The following is a 19455-nucleotide window of genomic DNA, read 5'->3' as shown; positions in this document are numbered from 1 at the left end:
GCGGCTTTGCTTGGGGCAAAAAATTCTCCATAAATAAAATAAATTTTCGTCAAATTTCTATACCTAGCGGGAAAAATTTCGAGGGTGTTTTTTGTGGATCGAGTGTAGCAAGGGCAACCGAGAGAATTTATATATCTTTAGAAATTTATAATAGTTCCACTTCGAGCGAGTGTCTAGTGTCTGTCAAAATTGTTCGTTGGACCTGTTCACAAATTACGCTCATACGGTTCGAGAAAATGTGATGATTTTTAAGTACCAATTTGGACTAATTTCGACTCATTTTGCGTGACGGTATTTGTGAACGGTCCCATTATAAAGAATCACAAAATTTCAGTTCCTCCGGTATATGTGAATCCACAGCAAGCCCTTGCAATAAATATTGTCATTGTGATAGCGTCAATGAAACGATTACAACGATCAAGTGAATCGAGTGGGTAATAGTAACAGCGGCAGAGTGACATGATTTTTTTTTGTTTTTCATCATTTTATCAAATTTTTGACAGCGTCTATTATCAAACCAATTACTATACAACGCAGAAGACATGTTTGTAAAAGCTTGCCACGAGGCATTTTATATTGAATAACTGTAACTGTGAAAAGCGTCGAACGCTAAAAATTTTTCTTCATGGTTGATCTGAGAACGCTGCAAACTTTAGTTTTTAGTAAAATTATCTGATAACACACATAAATGTCACTTGTACAGTCATTTGAAAATCGGGACCCACAAGAAGCAATGGTACTGGTACACAATGATTCGTTGGAACGTATTTTTTGTAAGTCCAAACTGCAGCTCCAAAATGTGCAAATATTTTTTTATCACAACAATAATTTGTAGCTGTTCAGTTGACAAATGGCAATTCGGCCGACGTTAAGCCATACTTGGATATGCCATTGTTGGTCGAAACGAATGAAAATGAAGTGTTTTTGAATGCAAGCGTCACATCTGTTGAAGATGCATGCAATAACCCGCATGCAATTAATTATTTACAGAACAACTTTATCGCACCAAACAGAGTAAACATAAAAGAAGAAGATCTGTCAACGCATATGCTCGATGATCAACAGTTGGAAATTAGTGAAAGTCGCCAGTATAGCAGTTTCGACGAAACATCGACCGATTCTAGCTCAACTAGTGTGTCGGAGGACGATGTATCAGACTCTCTATCAAAATATCTGATTTTTCATCAAAAGAAAAGAGATCAGAACGACGATTCACAATTGTGTTATGTGATGCTACAGAAATTAAGCGAAAGTGAAATTCAGAAGTGGACCAAACCGGCAATGCGTGACGGTGAAAGTGCCCCAAAGCGACCTCGGTTGCAATCGATGTACGTTCCGTCAACGAAAAAAAAGGAGCCAATTCAGTTCAGCGAAAACACACGAACCCTCCGTGTCAGTCGTAGCAGTTCGAGAAATGCACTAAAATTTGAAGACATCAGCAACCATAGAGCTGTAAACAAACAGTCGAACGTTACGGGCGAAGAAATCGTAAAGCGAACTGGGAAAAATTTAACGATTCTTTCGTCAGCGACAGAACAGGATCGATTGAACACCAGAAGCACCCCAGCCTCACGTGTTAGTCGACGCAATACGAAAATGAAAATCAATCCCGACACCGACAGTGCTGTGCATACAACAAATCAACAATCGGCGGATGACGGTGTTACTGGACGACCAAAAATAATTTTACTATTTGTCAGGGACAGAGAGTCAGGACAATTCAATTGTTATCGATTTCCAGAGAGAAGAAAGAAATGTTATGTGCCAATCGAGCGGCTGTCAACACTTCGATCCGTAAGTTTTGAAATTGTAAATGAATGTTTACCTTATCATAATGTAGGCGCGGATCCACCTATGAGTCATTCAACCGTCAGAAATTTTTCGGGATCCGCCCCTGATCATATGGCTGTAGAATCCTTTGTTGAGACGCCCATTTGATCTTATTTTCTAGGCTGCGCCGCGTAACAAAACACCACGACGCGATTGTGTTCCACCATTGGATTTGAAAGAAAATTTCGTCACATCACGAAGAGGGAAAGAGGAACAGAGCAACGGAGCTATCAACGATATTCCAACGTTGGTTTTTCAAGAGACAAATACAAATTTCGAAGATTTGGGAAAAATCGACATTTCCAGTTCGATTTCGCTGGCACCCGATGTTACCGGTGCTCATACCAGTCCATTGGCATATGGGAACCGGAACGTAGATTCATGGACGCTGGGCGAAAAATCTTGTCCGACTGTGGAACAACGTAATTTTGCAGATAATTTAAGCGAATCGGTTCTTCGGAATGAGCGAAAAGAGGAGACCAGCAGCCTCTACGATGATATTGAAGCGCTTGATTTTGCAACGACAAATTTTGAAGATTCAACGACAATGGACAAACTCGTTGTTGAGTCGTCTGATTCGGAAACCAGAAGTCTCAATGAAGTTCCATTGGACAATGAAATGCCGGAAGAACCCATGATGCCCACGTGTGTGCAGAACGAAAAGGCTGGTTCGTTTGTTGAGGTTATTGACGATAATTGTTCCATTGCGAGTGACATTTCGCTGTTCGCAAGTGATTCGTAAGTGCTTCTTACATTGTCAGTTCAGAATCGATTTTGTGCAATAATTTTTTCCAGAGAAACTCTATATTCGCCAGACAGAAACAAATCGATGAAGCCAACAGATGGGTGGAAACTCGAAAATTATCGCATCCCAAAAAAGCCAGCCGTACAAAAGAAGCCAAGCGAAAAATCGTTGGACAAACAGGTGGAACAAATACTCCGTATGACAACAAAGAATTTGCCGTGAGTACTCTTCGTTTATAATTTTAGAACTGCCTAATTGAGTCGTTGACATGATGGAACTCCTTCCCACGAAATATTAACTTCTTCGTTATTCATCGTTGAAAAATATCTTTGCAGCAAAATGACTAGTCCAATAAAAGAGCAACCAATCGTGTCAGGTACCAAACGAAAACGGAAGGAATTTCGAAATGGAAAAACGAATGCAGCAAAAGAGTCAAGGAAATCGGCGAAACCGAGAAAATCGATCCAGCAAACGGGTAAACAGACCCATCCGCAGCCCAGCTCAGTGGAATCAAATGCAAACACAGTTCCATTGGAAATGGGATCCGATTACGATGTTAAGAGAAAAAAACAACCCAATAAAATTCGAGAAACCGGCATGTTGGATAGGAAACCAATGGAACCAGAAAAAACGATCAAAAGTACGGAACAATTTAACGAACTGCAAGACATCTGCATGCTGGAAGGAGTATCAATTGAACCAGAAAAAACGATCAAAAGTGCGGAACAATTTAACGAACTGCAAGACATCTATATCCTGAAAGAAATATCAATGGAGCCGGAAACAACGACCGAGATTGAGGAACAGTTGAATGAGTTGCGAGACATCTGCATGCTGGAAGGAATAGCAATGGAACCGGAAGACACGACAAAAGTTACAAAAGAAATTAATGAATTACAAGACGACGGCATGTTGGAAGAAGCTATATCAACGGAACCGGAAGATACGATAACAACTGCGGAGCGGCAGACTGATCTACAGTTAAGCGCATCAGCATCTAATCGTATAGCTTGTATAGGCGATGCATCAGAGCATCGGTCGTCCAAAGAACCTCCTGAACTGAATCAGTCTGAACATCCGAGCGAATCAAATGCACCGTTGGAAAATATTGCTGAAATGATATCGAAGTGAGTTGCCCGCTTGTACTAATGAATCATCGGAATCTGTTGCAGAAAAATGCAATTGACCTTTAGGAAACTTCCACTTCCATTAAATTACACTCTCAATTCTCCCACAGAATCGACACCAGTCAACCAGTGAATGGAATGAAGTACAGGTCCAAAATCGATTTCAAGAACCTGGGAAAAGTCACAATAAATGCGGGTAATCTAAATTCGAGTCGTATCGTTTCAATACCAAATGCCAATGCTCCGAAAGTAGCTCATTGCGTATCATCACTGCCAGTACAGCCAACAATACCACAACCATTGACCATTTTGTCAGCACCATTGCCACAACCGATAGATTCGGTTCAGAATGTGGTAACTCATTCACAATCAACGCCGCCCGCAATGCTCGTACCTTTACATGGAATGCGATCAGTGATAGACAAATCAACAATACCACCGTGTCAGCCATCCGCGAAGCAACTATTGACTACTCAACCGGAACCAATTGCTCAACCGATAAATTCGGTTCAAGGTCATTTAAATGCTAATCAGCCAAAGAATTCTTCGCTTAGTCCTGATATACGACGAAGATACTTAAATGCGATACTAAAATTGTTTGAACGTCCTTGCATAAGCTTTTTAGCTAATAAACCTTGTACAGTGCCTGGCCCGTGCCAGTACAGTCATCAGCAATTACCGTGTGCTGACCAAATTTTCGTAAAACTTCGTACTATTCGGGAGGATCAGATCAATTTCATTTACACCGATTTTATATCGGTGTATGAGTCGACATTTTTGCAATACTTTCCGATGATTTGTCGTTTGTTCGGGCATCGTAAAATGGAAGAAATGCTCCTGTCATCGGTCAGAGACTGTGACAAATATGGAAAATATGATTTTTACAAATACATATTTGGAGGGCTGATGCTGTGCGGCAGATCGGATAAGGAGGCTCTGGGAAGAATGGTTGATGTGGTTGATGTTTGTGCAGAGAATTTTGCAGTAATGGCGGATATTATGAACAATCCCATTAATCCACATCTCAATTGAATTTAAAAGTTAATTAATGTGAATAATTAAGAAAATTATGAGAATAAAAATTGCGTTGAAGTCTTTTCTGAAATAGCTGTACTCGATTAGGTCATGGACAAAGGTGGATTTTTCAACTTTCGCTTCACATGATAAACGAGCTGAAAGCGATAAAAGGGGAATTTCTCTTTAGACCAGGTTGTCAAACGGAAAAATCTTGACTGAAACAACAACTACCCGTTGGAGCTTATCGTTGATCACATTCAACGATCATCTTTGAATTCATTTGTATTTCCGAACGCCAAGCGAATTTCATGTTTTATTGAAGATAGTGAAGACCTAGCAGAATCTTCCGAGACGACGTCGATTATAATGATGTCAGCAACTCGCTGATGACTAAGCTGTCCGATCCGTATTTTAAGAATGTTTTGAAAAGAAAATTTTGAATAGTTTGAGTCCTACTAAATGCTCCCATCGAATGGCGCAATGGAATTATAATTATTTTAGCCGCAAACAGATGACCACACGGGCAATTTCTCTTATTTTTGCGTGTAAAAAAACCATCTATGGACAACCACAATAGGTTTCCCCTTACTCAGGGAGTCCAATTCGACGTGTTACAAACGTATGCGTAAACCTATAAGACCCCAGTACTTCGTACGGGTCTAAAAAGTTTATAGAAATCGGATGACCTACTCGTGAGTTAGCCCCTTGGTGTGGACCAGGCACAGGGCGGCAAGCAGTTTTTGCTTGTAGGTCGGCCACATGTGAACCGATTTCGACTACTTTTGCTGTCGTAGATAGGTATTGACCGTACTAATCAGGGAAAAAAGTTTATGAAATTTGGTTGACCGGAGCGTGAACTAGGTCTTTTGGAGTGAGCTATTGTCCGGCTACTCGGCCGTACAGTGAACGTGAAGTATTTTGTCAATATCTCGAGTTAATTTTGACCGAATTTCATGATTTTTTTTGTTTGAAAGGTATTAACGAATGTAAAGCGTCGGTACTATTTCCGGTCTCCTAACAAAATGGCTGCCGGCGGCCATATTGTATTTTAGTAAAAGTGATATAAAGTGGGAAAAATTGTACTTTGAGAATTTCTGTTAACATAGAAGTAATTGGTTATGTGTGTGGGGTGCTTCAGGCATTCCATATATGAAAATCTATATATAACTATATACAGCTATATTGAGCTATATAATAGCATATTCATCTGTGAAATGTTTATTTATAGGAAAATATAGGTAAATATAGCGGAATTTATGAAAGTTGACTTTGTACGGGGCTGACTATATTGCCTCCGGCAATTTATTTTGTATATGATAACAAGGTAAAGAGTGTAAAATGTAAGTGATTTTAAAGGGCGAATTGGGCGAATAGCTTTTCAGTAGAGAAAAAATGATGTAAGAGAAATGAAGAGTTCCACATTAAAGGCTTTTGATACGAATAGCTATGTAGCGTTAGCTACGTTTTTTAAAGGAAAAATTGGTTTCTGGGTGATAACTTATTCCACTTGGAGAAACCTTTGCAGATTGTGTAAATTTAGGTAATCTGTAATCTGCACAGGTTTCTCCAAGTGGGTTATGACTCACAAACCAAATTTTCCTTGAAATACTTATTTAAAAAAAAATATTTTTCCACCTAAATGTAAGCTTCAAATTTCGTCTATAGGTGGTGAGACGAAAAATCCCAGAGATCAGACAGAGATCTAAAACTTGGCAAACCCCATTGTATACGAAAACTTAGGAAGAAAATATTTTTGAGATGAAAATATCTATATCTTTTGAAATTATAGTTATATATCGATCCTCACAACGCATGAAAAACTAGTTTAAAAAAGTTAGTAAGTAAAGTGTGAACTTCTCTCACAAAATCGTGTATGAATAGAGTCGATTTTGCTGATACAAATGTGTAATTAGTATATTGCGGAACAAAAGGGAGGTACCAAACGCGTCCAAAATACACTTCACTGAATGCGCTGAAAGTTTTCGGAACAAACACTGTTACTTTCAATTCAATTCACACTGTTACTTTCAATTCAATTCATGAAACATGTCAACGCACTACAAACAAAAGTGATCATAATCGATAGCTGCCGAATAGAGCCAAATATAGTGCTATTTTGTATGAAATGGGTTTTTACCGTTGTTTGACACACTGTCAAGTTTCAGTATCCTATAAAGAGGTCCACTAATGCTTGAAAAGGGTACCGAAACTTGACAGTGTGTCACACAACTGTAAAACACTGTAAAAAACCATTTCGTACAAAATACTATTTGGCAGCTGTTGACTATGATCTCTTTTGCTTGAAGTGCGTAGGACATGTAAATAAATATTTCAGACTCAGGAAAGGCTTTCTTTGGCGATATTCCATTTATCAGGTAATTATATATTTTAAAAAGCCCAAACAAAGCACGAAACACCACTTCGATTATAGAAATAGCGGTGGAAAGAAGTCCGAGTTAAGCTTTGACAAGTTTTTCTATTTCACAAAACTTCAGAAAATTTATTTGCAGAAAATAAAGGTAGCGAACAGTTTCATCACTAAAAACTTGCGTCACAGGCTTTTTACTAACGTGGGCCATAGTCAATTTATCGGTCATGAAGAGATCATTATTAGTAAACGCATCTGTGTTAACGACTTCATCTGCAATGCAAGGCTCCCCTCTCCCACATTCAGATCAATTCGTTGTCGTGACAAACAGCGAAAGAGAAGCAGATGTTTGCTATTGATTCGGAGTAATCAAACAACCGTGAATAATGGACAAATTCTTAAACAACACTTGTGACAGGGACAATCAGAATGTGTTGAAATAAGTGAAACCTCCATTAAAAGTCAATTTTGATTGTGTTGTGAAATTAAAGGAAGAATAAATTGATGACAAGACCTCAAAGCCCCGTTACGTCTGAAGGTCAAATGGTTACAAGACAACAAGACCAACACAATATTTGACAAACTTGTCAGCGAAAATAGTGACAATAGTGACGCACGTGTCAATAGTTCCAAAAATGAATTGAAATAATAAGATTGTGCTGTGCACAGAGACTGACGTCAGATCAATATTTATTTATAAACTTTGTTCAGTCAACAATATATCAGCGTTGGTCATCTAACTCAAGTTCGACGTTATATGAGCTTTATTTGAGCTGATCCCAATATTACAAATCGTAAGTGCGAACGTTTTGATTTCAGGCTTATTGGGGGTCATTCATAAATGACGTCCGGTGCTGAGGGGGGAGGGGGGGTCTACGATTTCGGACGCTCCATACAAAATTGGGTCAAATTTGAACACTTTTGCGTGACGAGGGGGGAGGAGGGGGTCTAAAACTGACCAAAAGTAGTGGACGTCATTTATGAATGACCCCTTGTCTGTGTTCGTAGATTCAGAATAACATTTTCTTTTCTCGTTAATGCGTACGTCGGTGCATTCACTGTCTTACTTTCTCAAAACAACAAATAATGGTAGCTTTTTCTGCTATGTGCTCGTCTTGGAGTCACTGTTTCCTGTGGATGCAAAATTAAAATTTTGAACCAAATTGTGTTGTAAGCCAATGAATGGCCCGACATTAAAAAGAGGAAAGGAATATGTTACATGGGAATCAATATTCTTGAAGACATTTCATTCTTCCTTCTAGTCTGCATCACGTAACCAAAAAGAAAATGGAGCAGCCATTGGATTTGAGTCTTCCGAAGAAGACAATAAAAATAATAAACGGAGAAACTGGCAGCATTTATGACGATATTGAGCCGTTGGTCCTTCCGGCAAAAAGATACTTCATTCCATCGACAAATTTGGAAGATCCGGCAGTACTGGAAAAAAGCGTTAGTCAAAACGTTACTGCTTATAAGTCAATTCCGTTTGAAGCGGAACCAAAAGGTTCTCATATGACAAATGAACTACAGGACGAAACTGCATGTAGATCGAACGAAAAATTTTCTTCTGTTATTCCACCGGATAATTTAAATAGATTTGTTGACAACGAAATAGACGAAAATGTAGCTTCCACGACAGAAACAGACACAATGTCTGATGATGATGATGACAACGATGACAGATCCGTTACGAGTGATATATCCCTATTTGCACCATCACTGTCGTAAGTGAAGTTGATATTAAAAGTTCAAAGCCCACTTTTAAGAGAATCTCTTCTGATACTTCTAGCGATACAGACATGGATGAGCCCGTTGAGGACAATAGTCGTATGAATAGATGGAATCGAAAAACGAACGCAGCTGTTCTGGAAGAGTTGCAGGAGAAGACAACGGACGAACAGATCAAGGAAATATTTGCGATGACGATAAAGAATTCGCCGTAAGTTCTTCTCATTCTTTACATAAATAAACAAGTTACTTTGACCTATGCGTCCTATAACTATTTATCAAATTGATTGTTAAAACTAACAAAGAGACAGATGTTGTAGGAATCGATTTGATTAAAATAAGTAATAGATTCGCCAGGTTAAGGCGTTATACATCGCTAATGTTTACATCGCGTGTAAGGCGTCTTAACCTGGCCCTAATGTGCTGGTGATATGCGTGCAATGCAATATATTAAAAAAATTGATAAAACTGTCGTTGAAATCTAATTCTGGCTGCATGTCTATCTTAGTCACCCTTAACAATCTCATATCACAGGACCAAAATATCAAAAAGGCTAAATTTTGCAGGTGTAACCGAAGAAACCTTCTGATACACTCACGGAATTTTGAAAATCGACACATTTTCTGTTTTGTGGTTTACTGGTTTTTTTTGTGAATTTTACATGCAATGGAGAAATCAAAAACTCACGTAAATGTGTCGTATTTCAAAATTCCGTGAGTGTTGGAAATTTATTGCGGATATTTTTAGCGAACTTTGTCCGGGGTCAGATTAATCCAGATTTTTAGTATTACACAAATTGGATTTCAGTAGTACTAACGTCCGTTTTCTCACAGTGAGATGCTCAGTCCAATACACGACCCTCCTCATTTGACAATGGATTCACGTTCCAATTTTGAGACTAAACGACGACTGCACGAATTTCAAGGTGAATGCTATCCGATCATAGAGCCGGAAGACAGAGACTCAAATGACATAGCCGAATATGGTGATGCAGCAAAACGCCTAAAATGTCAGAGGTGGCTGTTCGATGTATATTCTGCACTGAATCAGTCAGAACATCCTAACGAATCAAATGCGTCATTGGAGAATATTGTTGAGACGAAGACGAAGTAAGTTGCATACGAAAATCGAACTTGTTTTGATTTGTAAATTTTCCATTCATTCATTCATTCATAATTGCAATCTCATTTTTCGATAGAATCGACACCAGTCAACCAGTGAATGGAATGAAGTTCAGGTCTAAAATCGATTTCAAGAACTTGGAAAAGATTACAATCAATGTGGCTGATTTAAATTCAAGTCGAATTGTTTCAATACCGAATGCGAATCCTCCGGTGTTACGTCACTCTGAGCCACCATTCAGCCATCAGTCAGCGGAACTGGAACCATTTATAGAACAAGTTAACATAGTGCCGGTACACTCTACACCTCCACGTTTTCAGCCATCGCTGGAACAACCACTGATTACTCGCTCTGCACCAATTGCGATAAATTCGGTCGAAAATTCACAATCAGCGCAGAGAGCAGCGTCGGAAGCCTTAGATGAAATGCAATCAGTGCCAGGACAATTTGCAGCAACAAAACCGTTGATTGTTGAATCCGTACCAACACCGATAGATTCGGTCCAAAATGTGGTATCACAACCAGCACAAATAGCAGCATTGGACGTTTTACATCGAATGCATACAGTGTCAGCACAAAAGTCTTCAGTAGCCGAGCCATTCATTGTTCAATCCGTACCAACACCAATAGATTCAGTCGAAAATTTGGTAGCTCATTCAGGACAATCAATTCACAATAAGCTAGTGATACCAGAACAATCACAAGGAATGCAATCCATGCCAATACTTTCTACGCCACTACAGTTCCAGTCGTCACCGGAATCACTATTGACTCTTAAACCAATGTCAATACCACAACCAATGAACTCGTTTCAAAAAGTGGTAACTCACTCACAAACAGCAATGCTAACTGCTCCTGAACATTTGTATAGAATGCAATCAGTGCCGATACAATCTGCGCCACCACAGTTTCAGCCGTCTCTGAAACAACCATCAATCACTCAATCATTGCCAATGCCTCAACCGACAAACTGGTTCGCAGAAAGTATGATTACCTCGTCGCCGACGCAGTGGTCAGACTATTGGCAATCTGATGACGTAAGACACAGATACATCGTTGCCACACTGAAGCTGTTCGAACATCCGTGCATCAATTTTCTTGCGAATAAACCATGTGCAGTGCCGATTTCATGCCCGTACAATCATCAGTTACCGAATTCTGACAAGATACTCTCAAAAATGCACACTTATTCGAACGATAAGATTCAATTCATTTACCAAACATTTATCACGAAAAGTCTGCCGACATTCACACTGTATTTTCCGTGGGTTTGCTGTTTGTTGGGAATTCGTAAAATGGACGAAACGCTCCTATCATCGGTCAGTTACTGTGACAAATATGGAAAATATGATTTTTACAGATACATATTTGGAGGACTGATGATGTCTGGCAAATCGGATAAGGAGGCTCTTGGAATAATGGTTGATTTCGTTGATATTTGCGAAGAGAATTTCGCAGCGTTTTACGAAATTATGAAGAATCCTATCAATCCATTTCTATGTTAAAAATTTAAAAAAAAAAATGCCTCCAATTACGAGGTTAAGTTTGATTTTAAGCAATGTGAGAGATTGAGTCTCACACAATTAAAAATTTTATTTGGTTTATTACAAACCATTACCGACCGAATTATTATACATGAGCGTTATTAGCGCTATAAGCCATTGTTAAAATTGATATCTGATTCAGATAATGAAATAAATTCATTCAATTGTTTAATACACAAATTTTTTGATGAAATCATAAAGCATCTTAAACTATACCAAGCTTGCGAGTCGCAGAGTACAATTCGGCCGGAAACTCGGAACAGGTATTGTATAACAGGTAGAAGTCTGACCTGACTTCCCAAAGCTTTACTTCTAGCTTGGGTGTTACTTTATCTTTGGGTTGGTCGCTTCTCAATCTATTTATCTTTATCAGAATCCTTTTCGAAAAATGTACGACCACGAATATGTTAAATAAAACGTAGTTTTGGTTGTAGTCGTTTGACCAGCTCTGAGAAAAGTCAGCAGTTTAACGAAATTTTCAAAAACTGCTCAATGGGCGCGCGACGCAAGTCCTATTACTAGAAAAAATTTTAAAAAAAAATTTGTCGTAGACTGCAGAACCATATATACAGCAAATATTGAAGTTCCACAATTCAAATACAAATGACTCCAAATTACCATTAAAAAAAAACTAGGCGTCCGTACGAGTTCAACGAGCTATCACTCGTTCTTGCAGCTTAAAATGTGGCCACACAAAAAATCTTCCAAGAAGCCCCACTTCCATTCATTTTGGTCAATTTCAGTACATTAAACGAAATGAAAAAATCCTACGTTACTTTGTTAGTCCGTCCGTCCGTCCGTCCGTGTTTCCTATCTTCTAAAGTCTTCTTTAGATTTTGTTGAAATTTTGGAAGTAGATTCTAGTCGTCATTCTAAGACATTCCAGAAAAAAAAATTGGGGGGAACCGGCCTCGTTTCGGAGCTAGGGCTCCTCGAAGTTCCCATATAAGCCCTATATAAGAACACCTTTAAGTGTGTGTGTGTGTGGATGGGTATGGTAGAACAAATTTGTTCGCTTTTGGTAAGCTCTGCTCGCCTCAATTTTTTTTTCCTAAATTTAGAATTTTTTAAATTTTTCAAAATTTTTTTAAATACTTCAAAATTTTTCAAAATTTTTTAAATTGTTTAAATTTTTCAATTTTTTTTACATTTTTCAAAATTTTTTACATTTTTCAAAATTTTTAAAATTTTCAAAATTTTTCAAATTTTTTCAAAATTTTCCAATTTTTTTTAAATTTTTTCAAATTTTTCAATCTACTAATTCTTCCAAAAGAACTGATATCAGTCAAAAACACTCAAAAGAGTAAAAGTGACGCAAGTCCCTGTGCATACTTCCAAAACAACTGATATCGCTGGATGTGACGCATTCTGCGCTTGTACGCAAAAACTGTAACAGGAAAAATTTGACCAAAGAAATTCTAGAAACAAAATTTTACCAAAAAAATTTTGCGTCACAAGTGGCAGGAAAGTACTTTTAAGAAATTTTTTAAAATAGGCAAGAATGTCCTAATACGTCCGAACCATCTGTCACTTTGTGACGCAAAATTTTTTTGGTAAAATTTTGTTTCTAGAATTTCTTTGGTCAAATTTTTCCTGTTACAGTTTTTGCGTACAAGCGCAGAATGCGTCACATCCAGCGATATCGGTTGTTTTGGAAGTACGCACAGGGACTTGCGTCACTTTTACTCTTTTGAGTGTTTTTGACTGATTTTCTCAGAGCTGGTCTAACACTGCTGCAACCAAATCTATTTTCTGTTGAAAGCCAATACATTTGTGGTCGTACATTTTTGAAAAATGATTCTTGTGTAAAGATTATCATCAAAAGTAAACTAAAATCTAGTATTGAAAAAACGCCCAAATGTATGCTTTTCAGGAAAGCATCGATGCCACTCAATGGATCGTGCAAATAAACAAATTCATTTTACCATCGATCCCACCCACAACACACTGCCGTCTGTCGTAAAGATTTTCTCATTCTAAACCTTTTCATCATCGAATAGAACCTCGAATCAGTTTAATTTGCAGAATAAATTTAATGGAATTTGGTGTTTTGTTGAAACGATTGCAACGAAAAAAATCAGAACATAATTATAAGCTGCTGCTATCGATGTACTTGTTGTCGTTTCCATTTCACCTCAATGGCTCAATGGTTGAAGTTTCGGTAGTCAGCTCGAAGGTGTTGTAATGAAATTGTATCAATCGAAAGTTTATGCTGGTAAATGTATAGCAATAAATCGATTCGTACGTCACCGTTAAAAGTGTATCCACCAATGCCGATAATATGGCTCTACGAAATCAAGCAATGTACAAGTAATTATTACGAGTGAATTTCAAGAAAATTACAATACTTGATGAATTACAATTCAGAAATCGGAAAATTCAATCTCTTAAGTGAACTAATAAAGTTGTCGCTAGTCGCTACTTTCATGAAATACACTACAACGGTTTGTTAAATGGATCTTCTATATTCTCGTTTTCATACTGGAGCTACCTTAATAATGGCTTATATGGCTGAACAGATTTCAATGGATATAAATATAGCTAACGGCAATTTTCAAAACTAAATAGAAGGCACACCTCAACAACTCATTTGAAAGCCAAACTGTTCAGAACAGACCGAAATGACTGAGATTCTTTTACGAAAATTTTCCGTTTGCTTTGAATTTAGTTCGTGCCAGGTGTTTCGATTTTATTATAATTCACGATTACAACATCCTACATCCATACCTCAAGTTATAATTTTTTGAGAAAAAATTATATTAAACGAAAACAACGACAGGTAAAAATTAAATTAGTCAGGTCACTGGTTGTTGCACTTCAGCTTATTTTCCTTTTACGGACGCCTTAAATTGTTAATATAAGTTCACTTCACGAAATGGACTACTTACAGTAGCGACAGATTCTGTCACCAAAATTTCATAGAGAAATAAAAGGAGTGGAAAATTAGGGTCACACGGTACAGAATGATGAAGCAACAGAAGTGCAGAGAGGTCAAATTTGGTTTAATTTTATTTGTACAAATCGAATGACCTTTGTACAAATTAAATTCTTTTTTGTACACAAAAAATGACATTTTGTACTTAAAATTTCCATTTTGTACCATCCATTTTGTACTAAAACAAAACCATTTCGTACGTAAAAATTACTTTATGAACACAAAATGTAATTGTTTGTACACTGAAAAATTGGCTGAAAAGTGCCACAGTGTACATAAAAAAAAACATTGTATCTGTATGAGCAAAATTGGCCACAGCTGAAAACATCAGAAAACAAATTCTATATCCAACTATATTTAAGTATGTCCGAGTACAGTCGAGTACATCGCGTATATTCGACTATATCCTAGTATATTCGACTAATCCGAGTATTTTCGACTACATCCGAGTATTTTCAAATATTCGACTATATCCGAGACTTTTCGACTGCATCCAACTATTCCACTATTCGATTGTATCCAAGTATATTCGACTATTCGATTGTATCCGATTGCATCTAACTATTCGACTATTCGATTGTATCCGAGTATATTCGACTATTTGACCGTATCCGAGTATATTCGACTATATCCGAGTATATTCGACTATTCGATTGTATCCGAGTATATTCGACTATATCCGAGTATTATCAACTCTTCGACTATACCCGAGACTATTCGACTGTATCCGACTATTCGATTGTATCCGAGTATATTCGACTATTCGATTGTATCCGAGTGTATTAGACTATTTGAATGTATCCGACTATTCGATTGTATCTGAGTATATTCGACTATTCGATTGTATCCGAGTATATTCGACTATTCGATTGTATCCGAGTAAATTCGACTATATCCGAGTATTTTCAACTGTTCGACTATACCCGAGACTATTCGACTGTATCCGAGTATATTGGATTGTATCCGAGTATATTTGACTATTCGATTGTATCCGAGTGTATTCGACTATTTGACTGTATCCGACTATTCGATTGTATCCGAGATATTCGACTATTTGACTTTATCCGAGTATATTCGACTATTCGATTGTATCCGAGTATATTCGACTATTTGGACTTATCCGAATATATTCAACTATTCGACCATATCTGAGACTATTCAACTGTATCCAAGTATCTTCGACTATATCCGACCGAGTATATTCGACTATATCGAGTAGTTTAGATCATATATCAAGTTTTATTGTAACTGGAAGATATAGAAATTGTAATTGGTTGTAATTATAAATCACTTGATCCATATAAGAACGTACACCATCGCAAATGTTAATAATGTTTTTATTTTTATGGAAGAGTCAGCGCCGCAGGCCGTGAAGAAATTGAAAAAATAAAAAAGTGGGGTCGAGGGGCTTTTGTACAAATTAAATTCTTTTTTGTACACAAAAAATGACATTTTGTACTTAAAATTTCCAAAATATGCAGTTTTGCTTGCTATCACGCCAATAGGTACTGTTGTACAAACTCGATTTTCTTAAAAATTTAATTAACACCAACGCACTTCAAGCAAAAGTGCTATTAATGACACCTGCCAAATTGAGTACTATTTTGTATGAAATTTTTTCCCCACTCTTTTTACAGTGTAAAATTTTGTATGGATCACTGTCAAGTTTCAGTACCCTATTTAGAGTACCACTTTTGCTTGAAGTGCGTTGTTAACACTCTTAGCATCGTGAAGCCCACAATACAACAAAAATGCAATTAAGTTCCAAACATTTTTTTTTATCGATGGAAAACCTAATTATAAGACACTTTGTCTCGTATCATATGCCAAAAAAAGTTAAAACTTTTTTTATAAATCATTTTGAAAGTCACCGAACACACAAAAATTCGAATAGAAATACAGTATGTCATCAAAAATTTTTGTATTTCGATTCGAATTTTCGTGTTTTCGGTGACTTTCAAAATGATTTATAAAAAAAGTTTTAACTTTTTTTGGCATATGATACGAGACAAAGTGTCTTATAATTAGGTTCTCCATCGATAAAAAATAAAAAAAAAATTGTTTGGAACTCAATTGTTACGCGAACTTAATAGCATATTTACGTAGTATGCTGGTAAATGTGTTATTTTGCCACGTGTGAGGCTGTGGAACGAGCCAAAAGCGATTGAATTATATTCACACAAGGCAAAACAATAATTTATAAGCAATTACGTCAGTTATTTTTCATGTAACAGGGGTTTTGCAGAAATTTTGTCGGTTTTTCGGTTCCTTACATGACCCCCATAGCGGAAAGTAGGTGCGATTTTCACTGTCACAAAAAGTGACATAAAGTGCACTTTACCGCACGCTAGCATGTAAACTAAATTTTTACTATATTTCTTAAGAAGCAAATTTTATAGTTCCACAACAACAAAAAAATGTTTTCTGATTACACTTACATCATGCGACCACGTAATACGATGCTCTTTCGGATTGGCTTTAATGTGACACTCAAAATATACGTCGTCACCCTCTTTGATGTCATCTGGATTTAATGTAGATCCTAATGACAAACTCACTTGTGGTTGGTCTGAAATGGTAGAAGAAGAAAAAAAATTGTTTGTTTTAAATTAATTAGAATAATCAATTTAGAAGTGGAAGTAGAAAAAAATAATTTTTCCGTTCTTTTCGTTTGAAAGGACGAAACGGATGCTTTGCGACTTTCTGAGTGCTACAATTATGCCTGGTGGTCTAAATGAAGTACAATGTTAATATTATATGGGTTAGCATATGAAACAGAAGCGATAGGATATTTATTTACTCTTTTCGGGGGGGTGAATATTAAAAATGTGCTCAAGTATTAAAGTGACCGAATGATAAGGGTAATTCTAAGAACATTTTTTGAAATGAATAATTTATTGAGTAAAAATTGAGCGTTGACATTATTTAGGTTGCGCTAATATAAATTACTAAATGGATACAAAACATTAAGTTTACAGGTTAACACGAGTATCATTTATATTGTGCTATGTTGGAAATGCTTAAACGATATCCGATGAGTGTTGTTTTGTGTGCTGTAGGTAAATAACACACAAGAACCAAGCAAACATTGCGTTTGAATATTCCATCGAATATTCTTTTATCGTTCTTCGTTATTTGGAATGGAATTCGGTTATAGCCTTTTATAAACGGCAACAACATTGAGAAATCTCCTACTTCACTAGCTATAACATTGCAATTTTGCTATAATAATACAACACCAGCTTATCGCTTATTTTTATGTTAACAGATGTCAAAACGATGCCTTTTACGTAGTAGTTAATTGTATGATGTATTATGGTTTCTGTAACCGCATAATTACAACCAGATGAGTGAAATTGCGATTTTGACTTATGATCGACGTAAAACTTGTACTTTATAAGTCAACCCTTTTTGTATGGAGAAATTATTTTAGAATTTTCAAGTTTTACGTCACAGCGTAATTTTGGGAAATTGATTTGATAAGTTGCTAAAGTTTGATATTAGCAAATTTGGGAAATTTTGGTAAATTATAGAAAATCAATTTCCCAAAAATATTCCCAGTTATAAGTGGAAATCGTAATCTCCATATCATGAGCTATATACAAATTACGCACGCTGAAAAGGAGGTAGGGATGCTTCTGAAAAAATCGTACGCTTCATACAAGTTCGGAATCATTAAGCTTAGTGACATATTTCTGGCCAAGACATTCTTTAAATTGATTTTTTACCATGAAGCTATGATGGCTCATTTTTGGTCAAATGGAGAAAAATGTAGAACACAATCAGATCTCTTAATGGTAAAAAAATCGATTTGAAGAATGTCTTGGCCAGAAATATGTCACTAAGTTTTATGATTATTTCCATAAATTTTTGCGTCCGCATGGGGAAGGGAAGTCTAAAAGTTGTGCTTTGTGAACGGCAATTTATTGTCGATAGAAATAAATCATAATTCCCTTGACTGAAAGTCAGGGTCTTATGAAAGAAAATACCCTTAAATGTCCGTAACGCTAAGTTCACTTTGATATTTTGAAAATGTTCTACATTGGCAAAAAACGTTAAATACAGAAAACGTCCGTACACTTGTGGACTCGATAACTCAAGTAATTCTTTACCGATTTGCAAAATTTTGGTTTTAATCGACGGAGAATGAAAATCATGAGGTTAAGTTCGTAGATGGGCAATATTGGGGTAATGAGATGGGAGTAATTCTTAAGAGAATTTTATTCCTTGTTACCGCGATAACTTCGTTAATTCCTATCAGATTTTCAAATTTTTTGTATTATTCGACGAAGATTGAAATTCTTGAGGTTGAGTTTGCAGATGGATAATGTTAGAACAACGAGATGGGAGAAATTCTACACAGACGCTTTTCCTTGTGGACGCGATAACTCGAGTAATTCTTTACCGATTTTCAAAATCTTGGTTTTAATCGACGGAGAATGAAAATCATGAGGTTAAGTTCGTAGATGGGCAATATTGGGGTAATGAGATGGGAGTAATTCTTAAGAGAATTTTTTACTTGTTACCGCGATAGCTTCCATAATTCTTATCCGATTTTCAAAGATTTTGTCTAAATTGACGAAGATTGAAACTCTTGAGGCTGAGTTTGCAGATGGATAATGTTCGAACAACGATATGGGAGAAATTCTACACAGACGCTTTCTCTTGTTACCACGCGATAACTTGAGTAATTTTTACCCGATTTTCAATTTTTTTGTTTTAATTGACAGAGAATGATATTGAAGTAGTTAGTTTGGAGTAATTGTAAACATAACTTGTTATACCACGACATTTTTTCAACGGATTTCCAGAAAAATTTCTTATTTGACGAGTTGTGAAATTCTGGATTTCTGGTCTAACAATTAAGAAGTACTTCCCAAAAGAGTTTTTGCTTGCTTGCTTGAGAAACCGATAGCTCGAGTAATTCTCAGAGGCTTCAAAAATCAATTTCGACCAGTAGCATAATTCATGTGGTTAAACTCGAACATTGGAATTTAATTGGACTAGTAATCTGGGATATACGACAATTTTTGCGTGAA

The 19455-nt window shown here is 36.7% G+C and overlaps 2 protein-coding genes across 8 annotated transcripts in view; one reads left to right on the top strand and one right to left on the bottom strand.

The window, feature by feature from the left end:
* LOC119069177 overlaps positions 1 to 19455 on the bottom strand; it is a 329111-nt gene that overhangs the window by 41565 nt on the left and 268091 nt on the right. The window contains exon 10 of the mRNA XM_037173104.1: positions 16855 to 16985. Within this exon, the coding sequence (XP_037028999.1) occupies positions 16855 to 16985 (131 nt within the window). The remainder of the gene's footprint in view (positions 1 to 16854; positions 16986 to 19455) is intronic.
* Positions 507 to 11445, top strand: LOC119069173. Of its 7 annotated transcripts, none has more exons than XM_037173092.1 (8): positions 507 to 773; positions 836 to 1794; positions 1952 to 2185; positions 2261 to 2568; positions 2626 to 2793; positions 2911 to 3702; positions 3813 to 3907; positions 10109 to 11445. In XM_037173092.1, exons 1-8 carry the CDS (start codon positions 689 to 691, stop codon positions 11440 to 11442), a joined length of 3975 nt encoding a protein of 1324 aa, XP_037028987.1. In that variant the 5' UTR covers positions 507 to 688; the 3' UTR covers positions 11443 to 11445. The 7 variants fall into 7 exon arrangements, with proteins under 7 accessions (XP_037028987.1, XP_037028989.1, XP_037028990.1 ...); XM_037173094.1 differs by having other exon boundaries at positions 1952 to 2568; positions 2911 to 3262; positions 3341 to 3702; XM_037173095.1 differs by having other exon boundaries at positions 1952 to 2568; positions 2911 to 3532; positions 3644 to 3702.

The sequence above is a fragment of the Bradysia coprophila genome, assembly GCF_014529535.1.
Source record: "Bradysia coprophila strain Holo2 chromosome X unlocalized genomic scaffold, BU_Bcop_v1 contig_26, whole genome shotgun sequence".
Classification (NCBI taxonomy): Eukaryota; Metazoa; Arthropoda; class Insecta; order Diptera; family Sciaridae; genus Bradysia; species Bradysia coprophila.
Note: the sequence above shows the minus strand (reverse complement) of the source record. Positions and strands in the feature narration are given on the sequence as shown.

What these genes read in the sequence shown, in the direction of transcription:
- LOC119069173 (XM_037173091.1), top strand. Translation starts at nt 689, where the DNA reads ATGTCACTTGTACAGTCATTTGAAAATCGGGACCCACAAGAAGCAATG. An exon ending in TTCGTTGGAACGTATTTTTT is followed by an intron (nt 774 to 835) that starts GTAAGTCCAAAC and finishes AATAATTTGTAG; the next exon opens with CTGTTCAGTTGACAAATGGC. An exon ending in GGCTGTCAACACTTCGATCC is followed by an intron (nt 1,795 to 1,951) that starts GTAAGTTTTGAA and finishes CTTATTTTCTAG; the next exon opens with GCTGCGCCGCGTAACAAAAC.